Source organism: Salvelinus sp. IW2-2015, linkage group LG7 (assembly GCF_002910315.2).
Source record: "Salvelinus sp. IW2-2015 linkage group LG7, ASM291031v2, whole genome shotgun sequence".
NCBI classification, from domain to species: Eukaryota; Metazoa; Chordata; class Actinopteri; order Salmoniformes; family Salmonidae; genus Salvelinus; species Salvelinus sp. IW2-2015.
The window spans coordinates 9,532,393-9,555,149 of NC_036847.1; the positions used below are offsets into that span (position 1 = coordinate 9,532,393).

The 22,757-nt window shown below is 40.6% G+C and overlaps 2 protein-coding genes across 3 annotated transcripts in view; both read right to left on the bottom strand.

Moving 5' to 3' along the window:
• tprg1l (tumor protein p63 regulated 1-like) overlaps positions 1 to 16,089 on the bottom strand; it is a 325,294-nt gene extending 309,205 nt beyond the window's left edge. For both annotated transcript variants that reach the window (XR_011480175.1, XM_023990923.2), the window contains exons 1-2: positions 15,418 to 16,089; positions 14,945 to 15,036 (exon numbers count right to left, since the gene is read on the bottom strand). Coding sequence is in view for 1 of the 2 variants with exons in the window: in XM_023990923.2 (XP_023846691.1) it covers positions 14,945 to 15,036; positions 15,418 to 15,645 (320 nt within the window). In the remaining variant the exon portion in view is untranslated. The remainder of the gene's footprint in view (positions 1 to 14,944; positions 15,037 to 15,417) is intronic.
• Positions 16,090 to 18,670: 2,581 nt separating this feature from the next.
• The window catches only part of prdm16 (PR domain containing 16), a 33,202-nt gene continuing 29,115 nt past the window's right edge, over positions 18,671 to 22,757 (bottom strand). The window contains exon 15 of the mRNA XM_070444623.1: positions 18,671 to 22,443. Within this exon, the coding sequence (XP_070300724.1) occupies positions 22,309 to 22,443 (135 nt within the window). The 3' untranslated portion in view covers positions 18,671 to 22,308. The remainder of the gene's footprint in view (positions 22,444 to 22,757) is intronic.

Here is a 22,757-nt window from a genome sequence, read left to right on the forward strand (position 1 = left end):
AGGTAGCCCATTCATAAACGTTAACTACCTTTAGCGCCTATTGACGATATTAAATACATTTCAGATATATCTATCATCGAGAAATAATTTCACAAAATTCACTCGTTAAATTACTACACCATTTTAATAGGGTTCCACAAGGCCATATTTGTATGTTACAGTGCTTGTTTACGGAAGACAGAGTGGACCACCTGTGCCAATTAGCCATCTGTGTTCTCCGTACAACTGTGTGCAGAAGAAAAGACTGACGCCCAACGTGTTGTCACTGAAAAATACTGTCAGCTGCAAATGCTAAAAACAGTGTATAGCAAGTGTGTATTTTGATGTGATGTGAAAGTAGAGGGATTTAGGTTTCTAGAACCCTACCGCAACTGAGAATCGATTCACGTTTACATTTGAGTATTTGGCTGTTTTGGCTTCCAGAGCCAATTCGCCTTAAAAAAAGAACATGTAAGGTCCTTGACTATAAGGAGTAACGTTAGGCTCCTTTAGTCCATTATTGGGCTAGGTTTAGGGTAGGGACATCTCAAGTAATCCCGGATAGCACTGACCAACATGCGCTGTTTGAGTTACTCCAGGAAGTGACTTTGCAGTGCTGCCGTCTCATTGAGTTGCTCAAGTTGAAGGCCGACGGGGTACTGCAGCTGCCATTAGCAACTCAATCTTTTTAACTTTCTGTGTGCGATTTTTTAAAATGATTGGTTCAAGGACATACAGTTGAAGTCGGAAGTGTACATACACCGTAGCCAAATAAATTTAAACTCAGTTTCACAATTCCTGACATTTAATCCTCGTAATGCCCTGTCTTAGGTCAGTCAGGATCACCACTTTATTTTAAGAATGTGAATGTCAGAATAAGTAGAGAGAATGATTATTTCAGCTTTTTTTCTTTCTTTCATCACATTCCCAGTGGGTCCAGAAGTTTACATATACTCAATTAGTATTTGGTAGCATTGCCTTTAAATTGTTTAACATGGTCAAACGTTTTGGGTGCCTTCACAATAAAGTTGGGTGATTTTGGCCCATTCCTCCTGACAGAGCTGGTGTAACTGAGTCAGGTTTGTAGGCCTCCTTGCTCGCACACGCGTTTTCAGTTCTGCCCACAAATTTTGTATAGGATTGAGGTCAGGGCTTTGTGATGGCCACTCCATACCGTGACTTTGTTGTCCTTAAGCCATTTGCCACAACTTTGGAATATGCTTGGGGTCATTGTCCATTTGGAAGACCCATTTGCGACCAAGCTTTAATTCCTGACTGATGTCTTGAGATGTTGCTTCAATATATCCACATAATTTCCTTCATGATGCCATCTATTTTGTGAAGTGCACCAGTCCCTCCTGCAGCAAAAGCACCCCACAACATGATGCTGCCACCCCGTGGTTCACGGTTGAGATGTGTTCTTTGACTTGCAAGCCTCCCTTTTACCTCCAAATATAACGATGGTCATTATGGCCAACAGTTCTATTTTTGTGTCATCAAGACCAGAGGACATTTCTCCAAAGTCTTTGTTCCCATGTGCAGTTGCAAACCGTAGTCTGGCTTTTTTATAGCAGTTTTGGAGGCAGTGTCTTCTTCCTTGCTGAGCGGCCTTTCAGGTTATGTCGATATAGGACTCGTTTTACTGTGGATATAGATACTTTTGTACCTGTTTCCTCCAGCATCTTCACAAGGTCCTTTGCTGTTGTTCTGGATTGATTTGCACTTTTCGCACCAAAGTACATTCATCTCTAGGAGACAGAATGTGTCTCCTTCCTGAGCGGTATGTGGCTGCGTGGTCCCATGGCGTTTATACTTGCGTATAATTGTTTGTACAGATGAATGTGGTACCTTCAGGCGTTTGGAAATTGCTCCCAAGGATGAACCAGACTTGTGGAGGTCTACAATTTTTTTTCTGAGTTTCTTGGCTGATTTCTTTTGATTTTCCATGATGTCAAGGAAAGAAGCATTGAGTTTGAAGGTAGGCCTTGAAATACATCCACCAGGTACACCTCCAATTGACTCAAATTATGTCAATTAGCCTATCAGAGCTTCTAAAGCCTAGACAATATTTTGTGGAATTTCCAAAGCTGTTTAAAGGCACAGTCAACTTATGTGTGTATGTAAACGTTTGACCCACTGGATTGTGATACAGTGAATTATAAGTGAATAATCGGTCTGTAAAAACAATTGTTGGAAAAATGAACTTGTGTCATGCACAAAAGTAGATGTCCTAACGACTTGCAAAACTATAGTTTTGTTACAAGAAAAACGAGTTTTTAATGACTCCAACCTATGTGTATGTAAAACTTACGACTTCAAATGTACATCTGGTGTATCAGAAGCAATTTATTGGCAACTATGGAATGGTGAAGAAGAAACTCGTGGAGCAACACTGTCGCAAATTAATTAGCCATTCATTGTAAGGCATTGGCACTCTGTAGAGTTGCTATTTTCTCAGTTCTTGTGTCAATTAACTCATGACATTCCTAGATTACTCATTATACTAATAAAGTCAGATTTTAAAAAATCAACAATACAATAGTCAGTATAAAAAAAGTTAAGGGTACCACAAACTGTATATATCAAACAGTATCAGTCAAAAGTTTGGACACACCTACAAGTCTTTTTTTTTTTATGTTACTATGTTTCTACACTCAAAAATGATGAACACATATGTAATCATGTAGTAGACCAAAAATAAGTGTTAAACAAAATCAACATATATTTTAAGATTTCCTAAAGTAGCCACTCTTTGCCTTGATGACAGCTTTGCACACGCTTGACATTCTCTAAACCAGCTTCATGAGAATGTTTTCCAACTGTCTTGATTTGAAAGACTTCCACATATGCTGAGCACTTGTTGCTGCCTTTTCCTTCACTCTGCGGCCCAACTCATCAAACCATCTCAATTGGGTTGAGGTCAGGTGATTGTGGAGGCCAGGTCATCTGATGCAGCACTCTGGTCCTTCTCCTTCTTGGTCAAACAGCCTTACACCTGGAGGTGTGTTGGGTCATTTCCGCTGTTGAAAACTAATGTAGTGGAATGGCGTATCACTGCAGAATACTGTGGTAGCCATGCTGGTTAAGTGGTGCCTTGAATTCTAAATAAATCACTGAGCAGTGTCACCAAGCAAGCACCCCCACACCTCCTCCCTCATCCGTTCACCTACTCTGCGTCTCACAAAGACACCGCGTTGGAACAAACATCTCAAATTTGGACTCAGACCAAAGACAGATTTCCACCGTCTATGTCCATTTGCTTGTGTTTCCTGGCCAAGAAAGTCTCTTCTTATTAGTGCCTTTTAGTAGTGGTTCTTTGCAGCAATTCGACCATGAAGTGCCTGATTCACGAGCAGTCTCCTCTGAACAGTTGATGTTGAGATGTGTCTGTGAAGCATTTATTTGGGCTGCAATTTCTGAGACTTGTAAACTCTAATGAACTTATCCTCTGCCGCGAGGTAACTCTGGTCTTTCCTTTCCTGTGGTGATCCTCACGAGAGACAGTTTCATCATCGCGCTTGATAGTTTTTTGACGAGAAGAAGCTTTCAAATTGTACAGATTGACTGACCTTCTGATGGACTGTTGTTTCACTTTGCTTATTTGAGCTGTTCTTGCCATAAGGCACACCTGTTAATTGGAAATGCATTCCTAGGTGCACTACCTCATGAAGCTGGTTGAGAGATGCCAAGAGTGTGCAAAGCTGTCATCAAGACAAAGGGTGGCTTACTTTGAAGAATGTCAAATATAAAATATATATTTTGATTTGTTAAAAAAAAATGGTTATACATGATTAATGTGTTATTTCGTAGTTTTGATGTTCATCACTATTATTCTCCAATGTAGAAAATTGTAAAAAGAAAAGAAAAACCTGGAATGAGTACGGTGTGTCCAAACTTGACTGTACTCGTATATCTGGCTGTGTTGGCAAAAAATCACTACATATCTCCATTGAGGCAAGCAGGGAGAGGATGGCCGTTGGTCAGTTTCAAGAACCAGTCAGAAACGCCAGCTAACCCTACCCAGTGGATCTCAAACTGAACTTGGATCCACATTAAGTAGCAATGATATCCTTTGCCACCGCTGGTCTTAAAGACAGCTTTGAACCAGTCATGACTATTAAAAAAAAAAATCTAGTTTCTTATACTGAAAAAATATATAAAACGCAACCTGTAAAATGTTGGTTCCATGAGCTGAAATAAGATCCAGAAATTTCCATACGACAAAAAGCTCTCTCAAATTGTGGCGACCAAATTTGGTTTACATCCTGTTAGTGAGAATTCTCCTTGCCAAGATAAATCATCCACCTGACAGGTGTGGGAAACTAATCTGCGTGCTCGTCGTCCTTACCAGGGTCTTGCCTGACTGCAGTTCGGCATCGTAACCCGAGTCAGTGGGCAAATGCTCACCTTCGATGGCCACTGGAGAAGTATGTCTCTTCACAGATGAATCCCGGTTTCAATTGTAGCGGAAGATGCAGACAGTGTGTATCGCATCGTGTGGGTGAGCGGTTTGCTGCTGTCAATGTTGTGAACAGAGCGCCCCATGTGGTTGGTGGGTCTATGTATGGGCAGGCATGAGCTACGGACAACGAACACAATTTATCAAATGGTAATTTGACTGCACAGAGATACCATGAACGAGATCCTGAGGCCATTGTCACGGCCCTCAGCTCATGTTTCAGCATGATAATGCACGGCCCCATGTTACAAGGATATGTACAACAATTCCTAGAAGTTGAAAATGTCCCAGTTATTCCATGCCTACATACTCAGAAATGACACCAATTCAGCTGTTTGGGATGCTCTGTGTCAACGAGGCTGTCAGCTCCCGCCAATATCCAGCATACTTCAACCACAGCCATTGAAACAGTAGTGGCACACATTCCACAATCAACAACGCCTGATCAACTCTATGCGAAGATGTGTCGCACTGCATGAGGCAAATGGCAGTCCACTTAAATGACTGGTTTTCTGATCCACACCCCATACCATTTTTAAAGGTGTCTGTGACCAACAGTTACATATCTGATATTCCTCAGTCATGCTAAATCCATAGATTTACGGCCTAATGAAATTTATTTCAATTGACCGATTTCCTTATATGAACTAACTCAGTCAAATCCTTAAATTGTTGCACGTATATTTTGGTTCGGTGTACGTACATGATTGTTTTGAAGTTAAGGGTGCACGTATTTATGAAGTTTGGTAATGAGCACAAAAAAAATAGCATAGTTCAAGTTTAGGACAGGATTAGGCTGCTGGCGCACACATGCGCCTCTGGGCTAATTCAGGACAAAGATTGTAGTTTTTTTATTTTGATTAAACAATTCAAGAGACAAAAACAAATAATCAGATTAAATATTTAAGGAGAGCGAATCGATTATCAGTCGTCCTTAATCACTGTAACTGTCAATACTGAACAAAGCTTGAAATGAAGATCCTCTGCACGGTAGATCTCTGCACCACTAATTGGGGATCCTGTTCCTGCCAGCTTAACAATATCGTTCAGTAAGCCAACGGTCGTCCTTCAACTTCTCATGGCTTTCAATGAGAGGGGGCAGTTGTTCCTTCACTGGAATGAATCATGTGAAAAGCACTCAGACATCATCAAGTCATTCAATTTCACCTGTAGTAACTACAGTAAACCAAAACGTGCACCCAGGGGGGGCCCCCAGGACCGAGTTTGGAACCTGAACTTCTGTACTGCCAATTTACTGGCCTAGTGTGAAGATGTGAATTGCTGATAAAAAATGAACTCACTCTGCAAGTAGCCACAAACTCAGCACTTCTGCCATCCATCTGAAGGCAGGCCCCACTGTTCTGATGTCATATTCACCTGCTCGTTCAATGGTCCCCTGGCTGAAATTAACGAGGCCACAGTTAATTGATTTCAGTTGCCTCAATCATTCATAAAATAATGCGAGCAGATTGTTTCCATATATCATGAGCTGAATAAATTGGCAGTTGTCTGAATAATGGTTGCGTTTAACAGAACGGTTTGTTTCATCAACCTAAGAAATAGATGTTTGGTTTGTAACGAATGTTGCATGGGTGCTTTCTGGCCACAAAGTACGCACCTTCAAATCAGAGGAGCCAAGCTGCAGTCAATCACCACTTGGCAAGCTCGCGCTGATTGGCAGCGTGAGCGTTTTGACAGTCTGTGTTTCCAAGCTAGCCTATTAGCTTGCTAACTAGCCTAATATCCGACGTTTGTTTCAGATAAAAAAAAAAGGGCAAATTATTAGTCAGACTTACCCTTGAAGACGGAAATAATCCTTCACTTTCGCTTTGCATTGTTGGGTTGTGGACATGAAACGGCGTCAACGTTTGTAGGGGGAGCAACATGCTACACGAAGAACTATAGCCCAAGCTCCCTCTGGCCCCGGCGGTTGTTGAAGGCAACCTTCGACTCCATCCTCAGACCTTGCCGGATGAAAGGACCGCCGCCCCAGGACTCATTGGCCTCAAGCCGTGGTCGTTTAGCTGAAGCATGTGCAGAACTGAGTGTAATAAAAAGCACAAAATAGACTTAACCTATCTCTGCGAGAAATAAAGATTCAGCCAAACGGTGTATTGTTTGAATTGGTCATTGCGCACAATAATATGATCAGAGAGGATTTGGTGTTTACAATGGAAGGTACCCTGCCCTCACTTTCCCCCTTAGAATTTCCTTTTTCACGCTCTTAAAGGGGAAATCTGCAATTCAAACAAGTGTTATTCCCGCCACTGTTGGGCTGTAATCCTTTTTAAAGTCCGCACAGCTAAAACAATGAGTTTATATTTGTATTTTAAAATTTAAAACAGGCAAGTAAGTTAAGAACTAATTCTTATTTACAATGACGGCCTAGACCGGGGAACTATGTTGGGTTTAACTGCCTTGTTCAGCGGCGAACGACAGATTTTTAGCTTGTCAGCTCGGGAATTCGATCCAGCACCTTTCGGTTACTGGCCCAACACTCTAACCACTGCCGCCCGTATTGGACAAATTCAGCTAGTTCCTCCCTGTTTCGTTCCGTTAAAAATTCAGCTAGGTTCCATGTCCTTGTTTCGTTCCGTTTTAGCTTCCGTTTAAGAATAGAATAAAACTTTATTGGGCCTGCCAGGATGGAAATGTTTATTTGGGCATCACTACCATTAAAAAACCCCAGCCACATAACCATTCTCACATCATACACTTTAAACCAGTCAGTCCATCGGTTGTTTTGCATACACCAACATACATAGAGGAAACATTATAACATTCACTCACAATCGACCACTAGAAACGTTTTGCAACAGAATCGGGTGAATTAGTGAATAGCATACCTCCCCTGAGGAATGGGGTTTGTAGAAACGTAGGCCAAAACCACTCATATTTATAGAAGGAACTATGCAAGAACTGGACCATCACACTGAGATCAAAATAAGTACAAAAATAAAAAACAGTTTAGGGCCCAAAGTTTTGAGGCCTTATACTCTGTAGAGTTTAACAATTATATTGTCTACAAATCATGGAGGGAAAAAAGCTATTGGGGTTTCTGGCGGGGTAGGACAGGCGAACTAAAACTATTAAGGCAATTATCAATTATACTTTTTTAAGTATGGAAACGCCCGTTTGGTCTTTGCGTGTTCAAAAAGAATACAACGTCAAATAAAGCTTTTAATTGACACGTCAAATAACACAATTCCCATTAATAGAATGTTGTTGTGTGCTGAATTTGATTGTGCAAGCCAAGCGCCACCATTACGACACTGTCAAAGCTGTGCAATACTGCGTTGGTAATAAGCATTATTTGTTTCACCGAATGGGAAAACGTCGGTGTTAGCATTTTAAATTAGAATCAGGAATAAAAAATGTTTGCCAATATCTTTTTGATCCCGATGTTATTAGCAACTTTCTGGGTCATCTAGCTAGCAACCAATGCCACCCAGCCTGAAAACAATGACTCAGCAGAAACTGCAGTAATTTTCAAATTCTTATGCAATGATTTAAGGAAATCCATGTTAAGTAAGTATTAGCTAGGTAAACCCACTTGTTTGTTCTCGTTAATGAAATAACTAGCTAGCCTGCTACTTAACCGCTGTTGCCCACGTTATAACGTTATAAGCAGCCAGCTTGACAGGACGCGGGTTTATTTGTTGTAATAGCTAGCCACAATAATGATTAGCCACATAGTTGGATTTGCGTTTCGCCTTCAAACTAAAGTCCCCTCGTTGAAAGTGACGCAGTAAGATTACAATTGGTGGAGATCATGCATATTAAGACAGATCAATGTTGAACAAGGGTTGAGTGTTGGAATGTGGAGCAATGAAATATGTATAAGAGTCTACTTCGGCGACACCACCAGAACACAACTGTGAAGAGTTTACGGAAATATTAAGCATCTTAGCTTTTTATTGCGGGAGCTTTGACTGTGGGGAAATCTACCTTCCCAGTCAGCCTATTGTGCGTATTGACCATTCACCGAAGTTTGATTGGGGCATACAATTGAAATGGTATCCCGTCTACTCAGTACCAAGTGCTTTTTCTGAGTTTCAGGCGCCAAACATCCACACTGCATTGTTTTTTCCTCTGGAATAGTGTGTTCAGTAGGTTGACTGGTACAATAAATGTGGCTCAATTCACAGTGGTTTCAGACGTCCGCGCAATAAGAAATAACGATGCCTCATGTACTGAGTAGAACTGATACACCCAACCATGTCATTGATCCCATCAATCCATAGGTAAGGCTGTACAGTGAAATAAGTATGCCCCAATAAAATTCTTAGTCTAACAAAATTCACAGTGTAATTTCAACAGACTTTTGTTCAAATTTACAATTATTGTATCGATTAGTCATGATCTATTCCATTATGGCCACATGATTCCACTATTTGTATTAATTTGCATTACTTTTCAATGAGACTTTTAATTTTCTGAAGGCAAATCGCAAATGCCACTATTGGTGCTACTTTCATTGTGTCTAGCTTCACGACGGTGTAGGTCCTTATTAATCAATAAGAATGTTTTTAGCAATTTAGGGGTCTTTTTTAGAATGATGTACACCTAGCCTAGAACGATAGCTAGCTAATACTACGCTTAACTGAAACAGATCGTCGTTTTGCTATGTTTTTTGGGGAAGAACATTGTTTGCATCCATCAGCTAGCTAGCTTTATTAGCAACTGGGACTGAGGAGCAGGCAGTTTACTCTGGGCACCTTTTCATCCAAGCTACTCAATACTGCCCCTGCAGCCATAAGAAGTTAAGGTACCCCATTCATAAACGTTAACTACCTTTAGCGCCTATTGACGATATTAAATACATTTCAGAATATACTATCATCGAGAAATAATTTCACAAAATTCACTCGTTAAATTACTACACCATTTTAATAGGGTTCCCACAAGGCCATATTTGTATGTTACAGTGCTTGTTTACGGAAGACAGAGTGGACCACCTGTGCCAATTAGCCATCTGTGTCTCCGTACAACTGTGTGCAGAAGAAAGACTGACGCCCAAACGTGTTGTCACTGAAAAATACTGTCAGCTGCAAATGCTAAAACAGTGTATAGCAAGTGTGTATTTTGATGTGATGTGAAAGTAGAGGGATTTAGGTTTCTAGAACCCTACCGCAACTGAGAATCGATTCACGTTTACATTTGAGTATTTGGCTGTTTTGGCTTCCAGAGCCAATTCGCCTTAAAAAAAAGAACATGTAAGGTCCTTGGACTATAAGGAGTAACGTTAGGCTCCTTTAGTCCATTATTGGGCTAGGTTTAGGGTAGGGACATCTCAAGTAATCCCGGATAGCACTGACCAACATGCGCTGTTTGAGTTACTCCAGGAAGTGACTTTGCAGTGCTGCCGTCTCATTGAGTTGCTCAAGTTGAAGGCCGACCGGGGTACTGCAGGCTGCCATTAGCAACTCAATCTTTTTAACTTCTGTGTGCGATTTTAAAATGATTGGTTCAAGGACATACAGTTGAAGTCGGAAGTGTACATACACCGTAGCCAAATAAATTTAAACTCAGTTTCACAATTCCTGACATTTAATCCTCGTAAAAATGCCCTGTCTTAGGTCAGTCAGGATCACCACTTTATTTTAAGAATGTGAAATGTCAGAATAATAGTAGAGAGAATGATTTATTTCAGCTTTTCTTTCTTTCTTTCATCACATTCCCAGTGGGTCAGAAGTTTACATATACTCAATTAGTATTTGGTAGCATTGCCTTTAAATTGTTTAACATGGGTCAAACGTTTTGGGTAGCCTTCCACAATAAGTTGGGTGAATTTTGGCCCATTCCTCCTGACAGAGCTGGTGTAACTGAGTCAGGTTTGTAGGCCTCCTTGCTCGCACACGCGTTTTCAGTTCTGCCCACAAATTTTGTATAGGATTGAGGTCAGGGCTTTGTGATGGCCACTCCAATACCGTGACTTTGTTGTCCTTAAGCCATTTTGCCACAACTTTGGAAGTATGCTTGGGGTCATTGTCCATTTGGAAGACCCATTTGCGACCAAGCTTTAACTTCCTGACTGATGTCTTGAGATGTTGCTTCAATATATCCACATAATTTCCTTCATGATGCCATCTATTTTGTGAAGTGCACCAGTCCCCTCCTGCAGCAAAGCACCCCCACAACATGATGCTGCCACCCCCGTGGTTCACGGTTGAGATGGTGTTCTTTGACTTGCAAGCCTCCCCTTTTACCTCCAAATATAACGATGGTCATTATGGCCAAACAGTTCTATTTTTGTGTCATCAGACCAGAGGACATTTCTCCAAAGTCTTTGTTCCCATGTGCAGTTGCAAACCGTAGTCTGGCTTTTTTATAGCAGTTTTGGAGCAGTGTCTTCTTCCTTGCTGAGCGGCCTTTCAGGTTATGTCGATATAGGACTCGTTTTACTGTGGATATAGATACTTTTGTACCTGTTTCCTCCAGCATCTTCACAAGGTCCTTTGCTGTTGTTCTGGGATTGATTTGCACTTTTCGCACCAAAGTACATTCATCTCTAGGAGACAGAATGTGTCTCCTTCCTGAGCGGTATGTTGGCTGCGTGGTCCCATGGCGTTTATACTTGCGTACTATTGTTTGTACAGATGAATGTGGTACCTTCAGGCGTTTGGAAATTGCTCCCAAGGATGAACCAGACTTGTGGAGGTCTACAATTTTTTTTCTGAGTTCTTGGCTGATTTCTTTTGATTTTCCATGATGTCAAGGAAAGAAGCATTGAGTTTGAAGGTAGGCCTTGAAATACATCCACAGGTACACCTCCAATTGACTCAAATTATGTCAATTAGCCTATCAGAAGCTTCTAAAGCCATGACATCATTTTGTGGAATTTTCCAAGCTGTTTAAAGGCACAGTCAACTTAGTGTATGTAAACGTCTGACCCACTGGAATTGTGATACAGTGAATTATAAGTGAAATAATCGGTCTGTAAACAATTGTTGGAAAAATGACTTGTGTCATGCACAAAAAGTAGATGTCCTAAACGACTTGCCAAAACTATAGTTTGTTAACAAGAAAAACGAGTTTTAATGACTCCAACCTATGTGTATGTAAACTTACGACTTCAAATGTACATCTGGTGTATCAGAAGCAATTATTGGCAACTATGGAATGGTGAAGAAGAACTCCGTGGAGCACACATGTCCGAAATTAATTTAGCCATTCATTGTAGCATTGGCACTCTGTAGAGTTGCTATTTTCTCAAGTTCTTGTGTCAATTAACTCATGACATTCCTAGATTACTCATTATACTAATAAAGTCAGATTTTTAAAAAATCAACAAATACAATAGTCAGTATAAAAAAAGGTTAAGGGTACCAAACTGTATATATACACAGTATCAGTCAAAAGTTTGGACACACCTACAAGTCTTTTTTTATTTTTATGTTACTATTTTCTACATCAAAATGATGAACACATATGTAATCATGTAGTAACCAAAAATAAGTGTTAAACAAAATCAACATATATTTTAGATTCCTCAAAGTAGCCACTCTTTGCCTTGATGACAGCTTTGCACACGCTTGACATTCTCTCAACCAGCTTCATGAGGAATGTTTTCCAACTGTCTTGATTTGAAAGACTTCCCACATATGCTGAGCACTTGTTGGCTGCTTTTCCTTCACTCTGCGGCCCAACTCATCCCAAACCATCTCAATTGGGTTGAGGTCAGGTGATTGTGGAGGCCAGGTCATCTGATGCAGCACTCTGTCACTCTCCTTCTTGGTCAAACAGCCCTTACAGCCTGGAGGTGTGTTGGGTCATTGTCCTGTTGAAAAACTAATGATAGTGGAATGGCGTATCACTGCAGAATACTGTGGTAGCCATGCTGGTTAAGTGTGCCTTGAATTCTAAATAAATCACTGACAGTGTCACCAGCAAAGCACCCCCACACCTCCTCCTCATCCGTTCACCTACTCTGCGTCTCACAAAGACACAGCGGTTGGAACCAAAACATCTCAAATTTGGACTCAGACCAAAGGACAGATTTCCACCGGTCTATGTCCATTGCTTGTGTTTCCTGGCCCAAGAAAGTCTCTTCTTATTAGTGTCCTTTAGTAGTGGTTTCTTTGCAGCAATTCGACCATGAAGGCCTGATTCACGCAGTCTCCTCTGAACAGTTGATGTTGAGATGTGTCTGTGAAGCATTTATTTGGGCTGCAATTTCTGAGACTTGTAACTCTAATGAACTTATCCTCTGCAGCGGAGGTAACTCTGGGTCTTCCTTTCCTGTGGTGATCCTCACGAGAGACAGTTTCATCATCGCGCTTGATAGTTTTTTGCACGAGAAGAAACTTTCAAATTGTACAGATTGACTGACCTTCATGATGGACTGTTGTTTCACTTTGCTTATTTGAGCTGTTCTTGCCATAAGGCACACCTGTTAATTGAAATGCATTCTAGGTGACTACCTCATGAAGCTGGTTGAGAGAATGCCAAGAGTGTGCAAAGCTGTCATCAAGACAAAGGGTGGCTACTTTGAAGAATGTCAAATATAAAATATATTTTGATTTGTTAAAAAAAAAAATGGTTACTACATGATTAAATGTGTTATTTCGTAGTTTTGATGTCATCACTATTATTCTACAATGTAGAAAATTGTAAAAAGAAAAGAAAAACCCTGGAATGAGTAGGTGTGTCCAAACTTGACTGGTACTGTATATCTGGCTGTGTTGGCAAAATCACTACATATCTCATTGAGGCAAGCAGGGAGAGGATGGCCGTTGTCAGTTTCAAGACCAGTCAGAAACGCCCAGCTAACCCTACGCCAGTGGATCTCAAAACTGAACTTGGATCCACATTAAGTAGCAATGATATCCTTTGCCACCGCTGGTCTTAAAGACAGCTTGAACCAGTCATGACTATTAAAAAAAAAAAATCTAGTTTCTTATACTGAAAAAATATATAAAAACGCAACCTGTAAAATGTTGGTTCCATGAGCTGAAATAAGATCCCAGAAATGTTCCATACGCACAAAAAGCTCTCTCAAATTGTGCGCACAAATTTGTTTACATCCCTGTTAGTGAGAATTTCTCCTTTGCCAAGATAATCCATCCACCTGACAGGTGTGGGAAACTAATCTGCGTGCTCGTCGTCCTTACCAGGGTCTTGACCTGACTGCAGTTCGGCATCGTACCCGACGTCAGTGGGCAAATGCTCACCTTCGATGGCCACTGGAGAAGTATGCTCTTCACAGATGAATCCCGGTTTCAATTGTACCGGGAAGATGGCAGACAGTGTGTATCGCATCGTGTGGGTGAGCGGTTTGCTGCTGTCAATGTTGTGAACAGAGCGCCCCATGGTGGTGGTGGGGTTATGGTATGGGCAGGCATGAGCTACGGACAACGAACACAATTTTATCAATGGTAATTTGACTGCACAGAGATACCATGAACGAGATCCTGAGGCCCATTGTCACGCCCTCAGCTCATGTTTCAGCATGATAATGCACGGCCCCATGTTACAAGGATATGTACACAATTCCTAGAAGTTGAAAATGTCCCAGTTCTTCCATGGCCTACATACTCAGAAATGACACCAATTCAGCATGTTTGGGATGCTCTGTGTCAACGGCATGTCCCAGCTCCCGCCAATATCCAGCAACTTCACACAGCCATTGAACAGTAGTGGGACAACATTCCACAATCAACAGCCTGATCAACTCTATGCGAAGATGTGTCGCACTGCATGAGGCAAATGGCAGTCACACTAAATAGACTGGTTTTCTGATCCCACACCCCTACCTTTTTAAAGGTGTCTGTGACCAACAGTTACATATCTGTATTCCCAGTCATGCTAAATCCATAGATTACGGCCTAATGAATTTATTTCAATTGACCGATTTCCTTATATGAACTAACTCAGTCAAATCCTTAAAATTGTTGCACGTATATTTTTGTTCGGTGTAGTTACATGATTGTTTTGAAGTTAAGGGTGCAGTATTTATGAAGTTTGGTAATGAGCACAAAAAAATAGCATAGTTCAAGTTTAGGACAGGATATAGCTGCTGGACGCACATGCGCTCTGGGCTAATTCAGGACAAAGATTGTAGTTTTTATTTGATTAAACAATTCAGAGACAAAAACAAATAAATCAGATTAAATATTTAAGGAGAGCGAATCGATATACAGTCCCTAAATCAGCTGTAACTGTCAATACTGAAACAAAGCTTGAAATGAAGTCGCTTCTGGACACGGTAGACTCCTCACCACTAATTGGGGGATCCTGTTCTCCGCTAACAATATCTTCAGTACCACGGTCGGCCTTCAACTTCCATGGCTTCAATGAGAGGGGGCAGTTGTTCTCCACTGGAATGAATCATTGAAAACACTCAGACATCATCAAGCTCATTTCAATCACCTGTAGTACTAGGGCATAAACCAAAACGTGCACCCAGGGGGGGCCCCAGGACCGAGTTTGGGAACCCCTGAACTTCTGTACTGCCAATTTACTGGCCTATGTGAAGATGTGAATTGCTGATAAAAAATGACTCACTCTGCAAGTAGCCACACACTCAGCACTTCTCCATCCTCTGAAGGCAGGCCCACTGTTCTGATGTCATTCACTGCTCGTTCAATGGTCCCTGGCTGAAATTAAGAGGCCACAGTTAATTGATTTCAGTCCACTCATCATTATAATAATAATCGAGCAGATTGTTCCATATATCATAGCTGAATAAATTGCAGTTGTCTGAATAAATGGTTGCGTTTAACAGAACGGTTTGTTTCACAACCTAAGAAATAGATGTTGGTTTGTAACGACATGTTGCATGGGTGCTTTCTGCCACAAATACGCACCTTCAAATCAGAGCGAGCCAAGCTGCAGTCAATCAGCAATTGCAAGCTCGCGCTGATTGCAGCGTGAGCGTTTGACAGCTGTGTTTCCAAGCTAGCCTATTAGCTTGCTAACTAGCTAATATCCGACGTTGTTCAGATAAAAAAAAAAGGGCAATTATTAGTCAGACTTACCCTGAAGACGAAATAATCCTTCACTTTCGCTTGCATTGTTGGGTTGTGGACATGAAACGGCGTCAACGTTTGTAAGGGGGAGCAACATGCTACAGAAGAACTATACCCAAAGCTCCCTCTGGCCCCCGGCGGTGTGAAGGCAACCTCGACTCCATCCTCAGCCTCTGCCGGATGAAGGACCGCAGCCCCCGGACTCATTGGCTCAACCGTGTCGTTTAGCTGAAGCATAGTGCAAACTGAGTTGTAATAAAAAGCACAAAATAGACTTCAACCTATCCTCTCGAGAATAAAGATTCAGCAAACGGTGTATTGTTTTGAATTGGTCATTGCGCACAATAATATGATCAGAGAGGATGGTGTTTACAAGGAAGTACCCCTGCCTCACTTCCCCCTTAGATTTCCTTTTTTCACCTCTTAAAGGGGAAATCTGCAATTCAAACAAGTGTTATCCCCCGCCACTGTTGGGCTGTAATCCTTAGTCCGAACAGCTAAAACAAGAGTTTATATTTGTATTTTAAATTTAACCAGGCAAGTCAGTTAAGAACTAATTCTTATTTACAATGACGGCCTACCGGGGAACAGTGGGTTAACTGCCTTGTTCAGCGGCAGAACGACAGATTTTTAGCTTGTCAGCTCGGGAATTCGATCCAGCAACCTTTCGGTTACTGGCCCAACACTCTAACCACTGCCGCCCCTATTGGACAAATTCAGCTAGGTTCCTCCCTGTTTCGTTCCGTTAAAAATTCAGCTAGGTTCCTCCTTGTTTCGTTCCGTTAGCTTCCGTTTAAGAATAGAATAAAACTTTATTGGCCATCCAGGATGGAAATGTTTATTTGGCATCACCTACCATTAAAATAACCACAGCCACATACATTCTCACATCATACACATTTAAACCAGTCAGTCCATCGTGTTGCATACACCAACAACATAGAGGACATTATACATTCACTCACAATCGACCACTAGAAACGTTTTGCAACAGAATCGGTGTAATTAGTGAATAGCATACTCCCCTGAGGAATGGGGTTGTAGAAACGTAGCCAAACCACTCATATTTATAGAAGGAACTATGCAAGAACTGACCATCCACGAGATCAAAATAAGTACAAAAATAAAAACAAGTTTAGCCAAGTTTTGAGGCTATACTATGTAGATTTACAATTATATTGTCTACAAACAATGGAGGGAAAAAAGCATATTTGGGGTTCTGGCGGGGTAGGACAGGCGAACTAAACTCATTAGGCAATTATAAATTATACTTTTTAAGTATGGAACGCCGTTTGGGTCTTTGCGTGTCAAAAAAGATACACGTCAAATAAGCTTTTAATTTGACACGTCAAATAACACAATTCCATTATAGAATGTTGTGTGTGCTGAATTTGATTGTGCAAGCCAAGCGCCACCATTACGACCACTGTCAAAGCTGTGCAATACTGCGTTGGTAATAAGCCATTATTTGTTCAACCGAATGGGAAAACGTCGGTGTTAGCATTTTAAATTAGATCAGGATAAAAAATGTTTGCAAATATCTTTGATACCGATGTTATTAGCAACTTCTGGGGTATCTAGCTAGCACCAATGCAACCAGCCTGAAAACAATGACCAGCAGAAACTGCAGTAATTTTCAAAATTCTTAGCAATGATTTAGGAATCCATGTTAGTAAGTATTAGCTAGGTAGCCACTTGTTGTTCTCTTAATGAAATAACTAGCTAGCCTGCTACTTAACCCTGTTGCCCACGTTATAACGTTATAAGCAGCCAGCTTGACAGGACCGGGTTATTTGTTGTATAGCTAGCCACAATAATGATTAGCCACATAGTGGAATTTGCGTTTCGCCTTCAAACTAAAAGTCCCTCGTTGAAAGTGACGCAGAAGATTACAATTGGTGGAATCATGCCATATTTAGACAAGATCATGTTGAACAAGGTTGAGTGTTGGAATGTGGAGCAATGAAATTGTATAAGAGTCTACTCGGCGACACCCACAGAACACAACTGTGAAGAGTTTACGCAAATATTAGCATCTTAGCTTTTATTGCGGGACTTTGACTGTGGGAAATCACCTTCCCAGTCAGCCTATTGTGCGTATTGACATTCACATTGATTGGGGATCAATGAAATGGGTATCAGTCTACTCAGTACCAAAGTGCTTTTTCTGAGTTATCAGGCGCCAAACATCCACACTGCATTGTTTTTCCTCTGGAATAGTGTTCAGTAGGTTGACTGGTACAATAAATGTGGCTCAATTCACAGTGGTTTCAGAGTCCCGCAATAAGAAATACGATGCTCATGTCACTGAGTAGACTGATACAACATGTCATTGATCCACAATCCATAGGTAAGGCTGTACAGTGAAATAAGTATGCCCCCAATAAAATTCTATAGTCTAACAAAATTCACAGTGTAATTTCAACAGACTTTTGTCAAATTAACAAATTATTGTATCGCTTAGCATGATCTATTCCATTATGGCATGATTCCACTATTTGTATTAATTTGCATTACTTTCAATGAGACTTTTATTTTGAAGGCAAATCGCAAATGCCACTATTGTGCCTACTCCTTATTGTGTCTAGCTTCACGACGGTAGGTCCTATTAATCAAATAAGAACTGTTTTAGAAATTAGGGGTCTTTTAGATGATGACACCTAGCTAGAACGATAGCTAGCTAACTACAGCTACTGAAACAGATCGTCGTTTTGCTATGTTTTTGGGGAAGAACATTGTTTGCATCCATSAGCTAGCTAGCTTTTTTTTGACCAGCACTGTCCATAGCTTGGGGAACTTTACCAGCATGTATCGGTGAATAAATATGAAATAAGAGTGATAGTGTAATCAATGTGTAATAACTACGTAAAAAAATGTATGAACGTGTTAAATTATTATGTGACGTGCAGTCATATCCAGGTCCTGATTGGTCAACAAGATTATTTATTTGACGTGTATCTTTTACACCCAAAGACCCAAACGGCGTTCCATATTTAAGAATCAATGGGTATATATCATTAAATTAAAAGGATATGCCAATCACAGATTGCCCCTTTAAAGTGGTCGCATGAATGATTTGATCATCATGGCAAGTGGGCGGGGTAGGCCTATTTAGTTATTGAATACATAATCTAAATATCTCACTATCTGTCCATTGCTTTATAAGACATACAAAAATTAGGCCTATAACAATTTTGACTATGCAGAGAAGAGAGACAGAGTTCTCTGTAGGGTACATGACAAATACAAGGGACATTTCATATAAAAAGCACACAGGTTTTTATTGCATATCAATTTCATGTATAAATTCTTCATAGCATTGGAAAGATTACATTTGGTATACATTTCTATTCTACAGAATTAACATCAGAATCATATCAATTCCATGAAATTTCTCTGAAGTACATCTTCAATAATCACAAGCATCAAAAAAAACTTCAATTTCAGAATTGTTCAATATTATTCTACAATCCTTTCATTTTTTTCATTACAGCTTTCTCCCACAATCTTTTTTGTATTCATTTAAGAACCACCTGCCCAATACATTTGTAAGGACTTGAAGTCAAACCTACTAACCTAACCACATGTACAATAAGTGCATCTACGGATTCATAATTTTTTATTTCATTTTTTAATTTAAGATACACATTTCACAAATGGACATCATTATGACTGCCAAACACGTCATGCACAATATCTTTTTAATAAACATAACAGAGGTGATACAACTCGGATTCAAATGAAACGAGCACCATCCATTTAAACCCATATTTTTTTCATTGAATTTTTCAGACATATGCAACATTGTTTTTTAAAATACTATACAGTTAAAAAGAAACTTTTTTTTGTTGTTTTTTTGTACTTTTTCCTGTAACAGTGGGGAAAGAACAGCAACCGTATTCTGAAGTTATCAGTTTGTGACCATTTGCCAGATCCTTTCAAAAGCTGGCAATGTGATCTTTGACTTCAATGTGCATCCATAATTCTACAACCGACAGCGCGCACTTATTACAGTAGTACATGACATGAATTACTCCATATATAGTATACCTAAATATTTAGTAACCCCAGTCTCTGCATTTAATAGTAATGTATTGCAAAACAATGTGTTAACCGTGGATCCACATTTAGTATAGCAAGACAGAGACCTCTGTCATCATTATCATCAGACATGAAATGATGCAGCAGAACTAGTATCCCCCTGCCACCTGCTGACAAAAAAATTAAATTACAGTGCTTCAGTTACTGATTTTTTTCCAAGTTCATCATCATTTTAAGTGAGGGTTGATCATCCACTCCAAGTGAGGCAAATCAGGTTTACTCCTAGTAACTCTTTAGTGACAGAGACCCATGCCTGCCCAGTTTGTTGTTTTGGACCCATGCGTTTAAGTGCTGGTCTGAACCTATCCCGCCCAGTCCTGAAAGTCTTAATTCACATGTCCAGCGTGAAAGCAACTTTTGCAATTTACAGTGAAAAACCCTTCAACTTACAGCGACATGAAATAAAAACCCCAGCGCAGTATTAAGTGCCATCTCTACCTTTGTCTACAGTTTGGAATGAAATCCCCTAAATGAGAAGATAATTGGGAGGAAGGGAATTGACAAGGGATTTATCACAAAGAGTGTGTTTGCAAATATGAATACAAAGTGAATAGAAGTCTTTGAAACTTAAAATCCTATGTATGTCATATTTCTCTCCAAACCAGAAGTATTTCCTGGTTTGATTTCTTTCCTAGTTTGATTGTTTAATTCTTTTGCTGGTCTCACAGTACAGTAAATGTGTTCTGCTGGGTGTTAAAACCCTTTACAGACAATCAAACTCATCTCAGTTACAGCTGGAGTAAAGGGTGAACCATCAAACTATGACCAGTGGGTTATATGCCTCCAAGGTAGAAACATACTCTTCTCAGGATTAAAAGTCTCTCGGCTGTCGAAACCCTCGTGCCAACACTAGTTACAGAACCATTTAACCACGAGAGTAATGCAACTTCTACTAACAAGTGGAAATAAGATAGAATGGTACACTGTAGTTGGACACTATCTGAAAAACAATGTCGATTTTATCTATGACTGGGCATTCTGAGACATTTTTTTCTAAAACCACATGGTCAGATTTAAAAAGAATAATTCCTACAATTTGAAACCATCAAAGCAGAATCTGAGCACTAATAAACTGATTGAGTTGATTGGAATTGTTATCGAGTAAAATGTATTTGCTTATACTTAGGATCAATGATAAGCTAACAATACAATGCCCTGGCATCCAAATCACCTGACATTCATAGTGAAGGCTTCCATTTCATAAAATGGCCACCGTAAGACTTCCAACACAAAACACTCAGCATACTGGTTGAAATGATTGAACTGAAGCGAGACAAACCAAACCTCATGCTAGACACAACATTGCAAAACATGATCTAAACAATCTAGAACTACCATGTCACTATAAATAAAAACAGCTGATTTTCATGCTTTCTTTCCAATTTGGCACACTGGTCTTTACAGAAAAAAAACATTGCAACCCAGATTCAAAATCTCGGTCGCGTTTCGATTCAACTTCATTCCTTCAGCAACACTTAAAAGAGGGATAAAACAAAATACTTTTTTTCGTTTTCATTTGTCACTTGTCTCCAATCGTGACATTTTTTTTTTTAACCTAAATAAATAGAATACACACACTCTTTAAATCAAATATATAAGAAGGTAAAAACAACAACTATGACAGCAATTAAAACCCCTCGAAAAAGAAATGATTGTCGGAGAACAAAACCTTTTCTATGGGTTATTTGGCACATACCACTCTTGCTATGAACGTCCAGGTTATTTTGTACATCATACAACAATATCATACAATTTTGGTCCTTCACTAAATAATTATATTAACATTTGAGCACGGAGGTGCCTAAAATGAGACAATACTGTTTTATCAAAGAGAAAAACACAAAATGGAATCACGTTAACAAATGAGCAAAAAAGGGGAAAATAGGCTTTCCCTATTCTAACCAATGGACATCGATTTAACCTCTTGTTCACCGGATAACTTTTGAGGTCGAGACTTTGTCCTCTGCAATGCCCATTATATGTTGGGGATGGTCATTCTCCATGACATCATTGCCATTCGAGCTTGATGCATCATCCTACTGTACTTTCTTTATAAACAAAAGCCAGAGTGCCGTTTCCTGCTCTAACATTTATCATTGTGCTATTATTGATTTGAAACAAGAATGAAGAGAGTGAAGGCATTGGATATGATGGTGGAGGGGGTGGTCCATCAGCTAACGAGCTAGTTAGTACATCCCCACTATGTGTTGATACTGCAGCTCCTCCCACCCACTGAAACAGCACCCCCCTATGGACATGCAGTGCATATGTTCCAGACCGACTGTTACTGTATCTGTTGCTATTGAGACATTGTGTTAGACTGTGTAGAATAGATGGGCGTTTTGCTCTCCTAGTGACGCGTTTACACACTCAAACATAACTGTCTCTGAGAGTCCAACCAAAGGGGTTCGCTGGGGCGGAGTGGGCGGGTCTTGTAGAATGACTGGGGTTTGGGGTGGTCAATCCTGGGATGTCCTTCACTCCTCTACAGGGAGGATCTCTGCCTGCGACTGTCTGTTTGTCTGAGGGGCCCCTCGTACACACACGCACTAACGTGGGCATGCACGAATCAATGCGCGCACGCACACAAAAACACACACACACCCACACACACAGAGAAGGGCAGGAGCCAGGAGTCCTCTCTCTTCTCAGGCCGGGGGTGTGTGAAGTTGAGTTGTCCTCCGTAGTAGCCTCCTACTTTCTGCCGCTCTCTCTCTCTCTCTCTCTCTCTCTCTCTCTCTCTCTCTGTCACTTTTCTTATTTTTATCGTGATACTATACTGCCTCCCTCCTCTCCCTCCTAGATGTGGTTGAGTGGGTGAAAGCTGCTCGTCTCGGACGGGCCCCCTCCCATGCTCAGCCAGGCATCCAGTGAGTTCTGGGAGGACGCGTGCAAAGGGTTGTTCTCCGACAGAGACAGCATCATTGCATAAGCCTGGAGGAGACAGAGAAATTACAAACAAAATCAACATCCATTGGTCAGGAACCATTTTGTGAGTCTCTGCGTTGTCAGCCAATCGAACATGACTGTCATTATTGTCGATAAAACACCAAGAGATGTTCCATCTCGGATTAGGAGTATCGTTTCAGCGATTGCAACATGTCTGGGCATGCAAGAGGTCAAAGGTGAGCGAGCAGTGTGACGCTGCTGATTGGACAGTAGGTTTAGAGAAGGAGAGCGTTAATAGCTCAGTTAGTAGGTAAGTTAAGCGAAAGGTAAGGCATGTCAACGAGAAGAACACTGGTCTT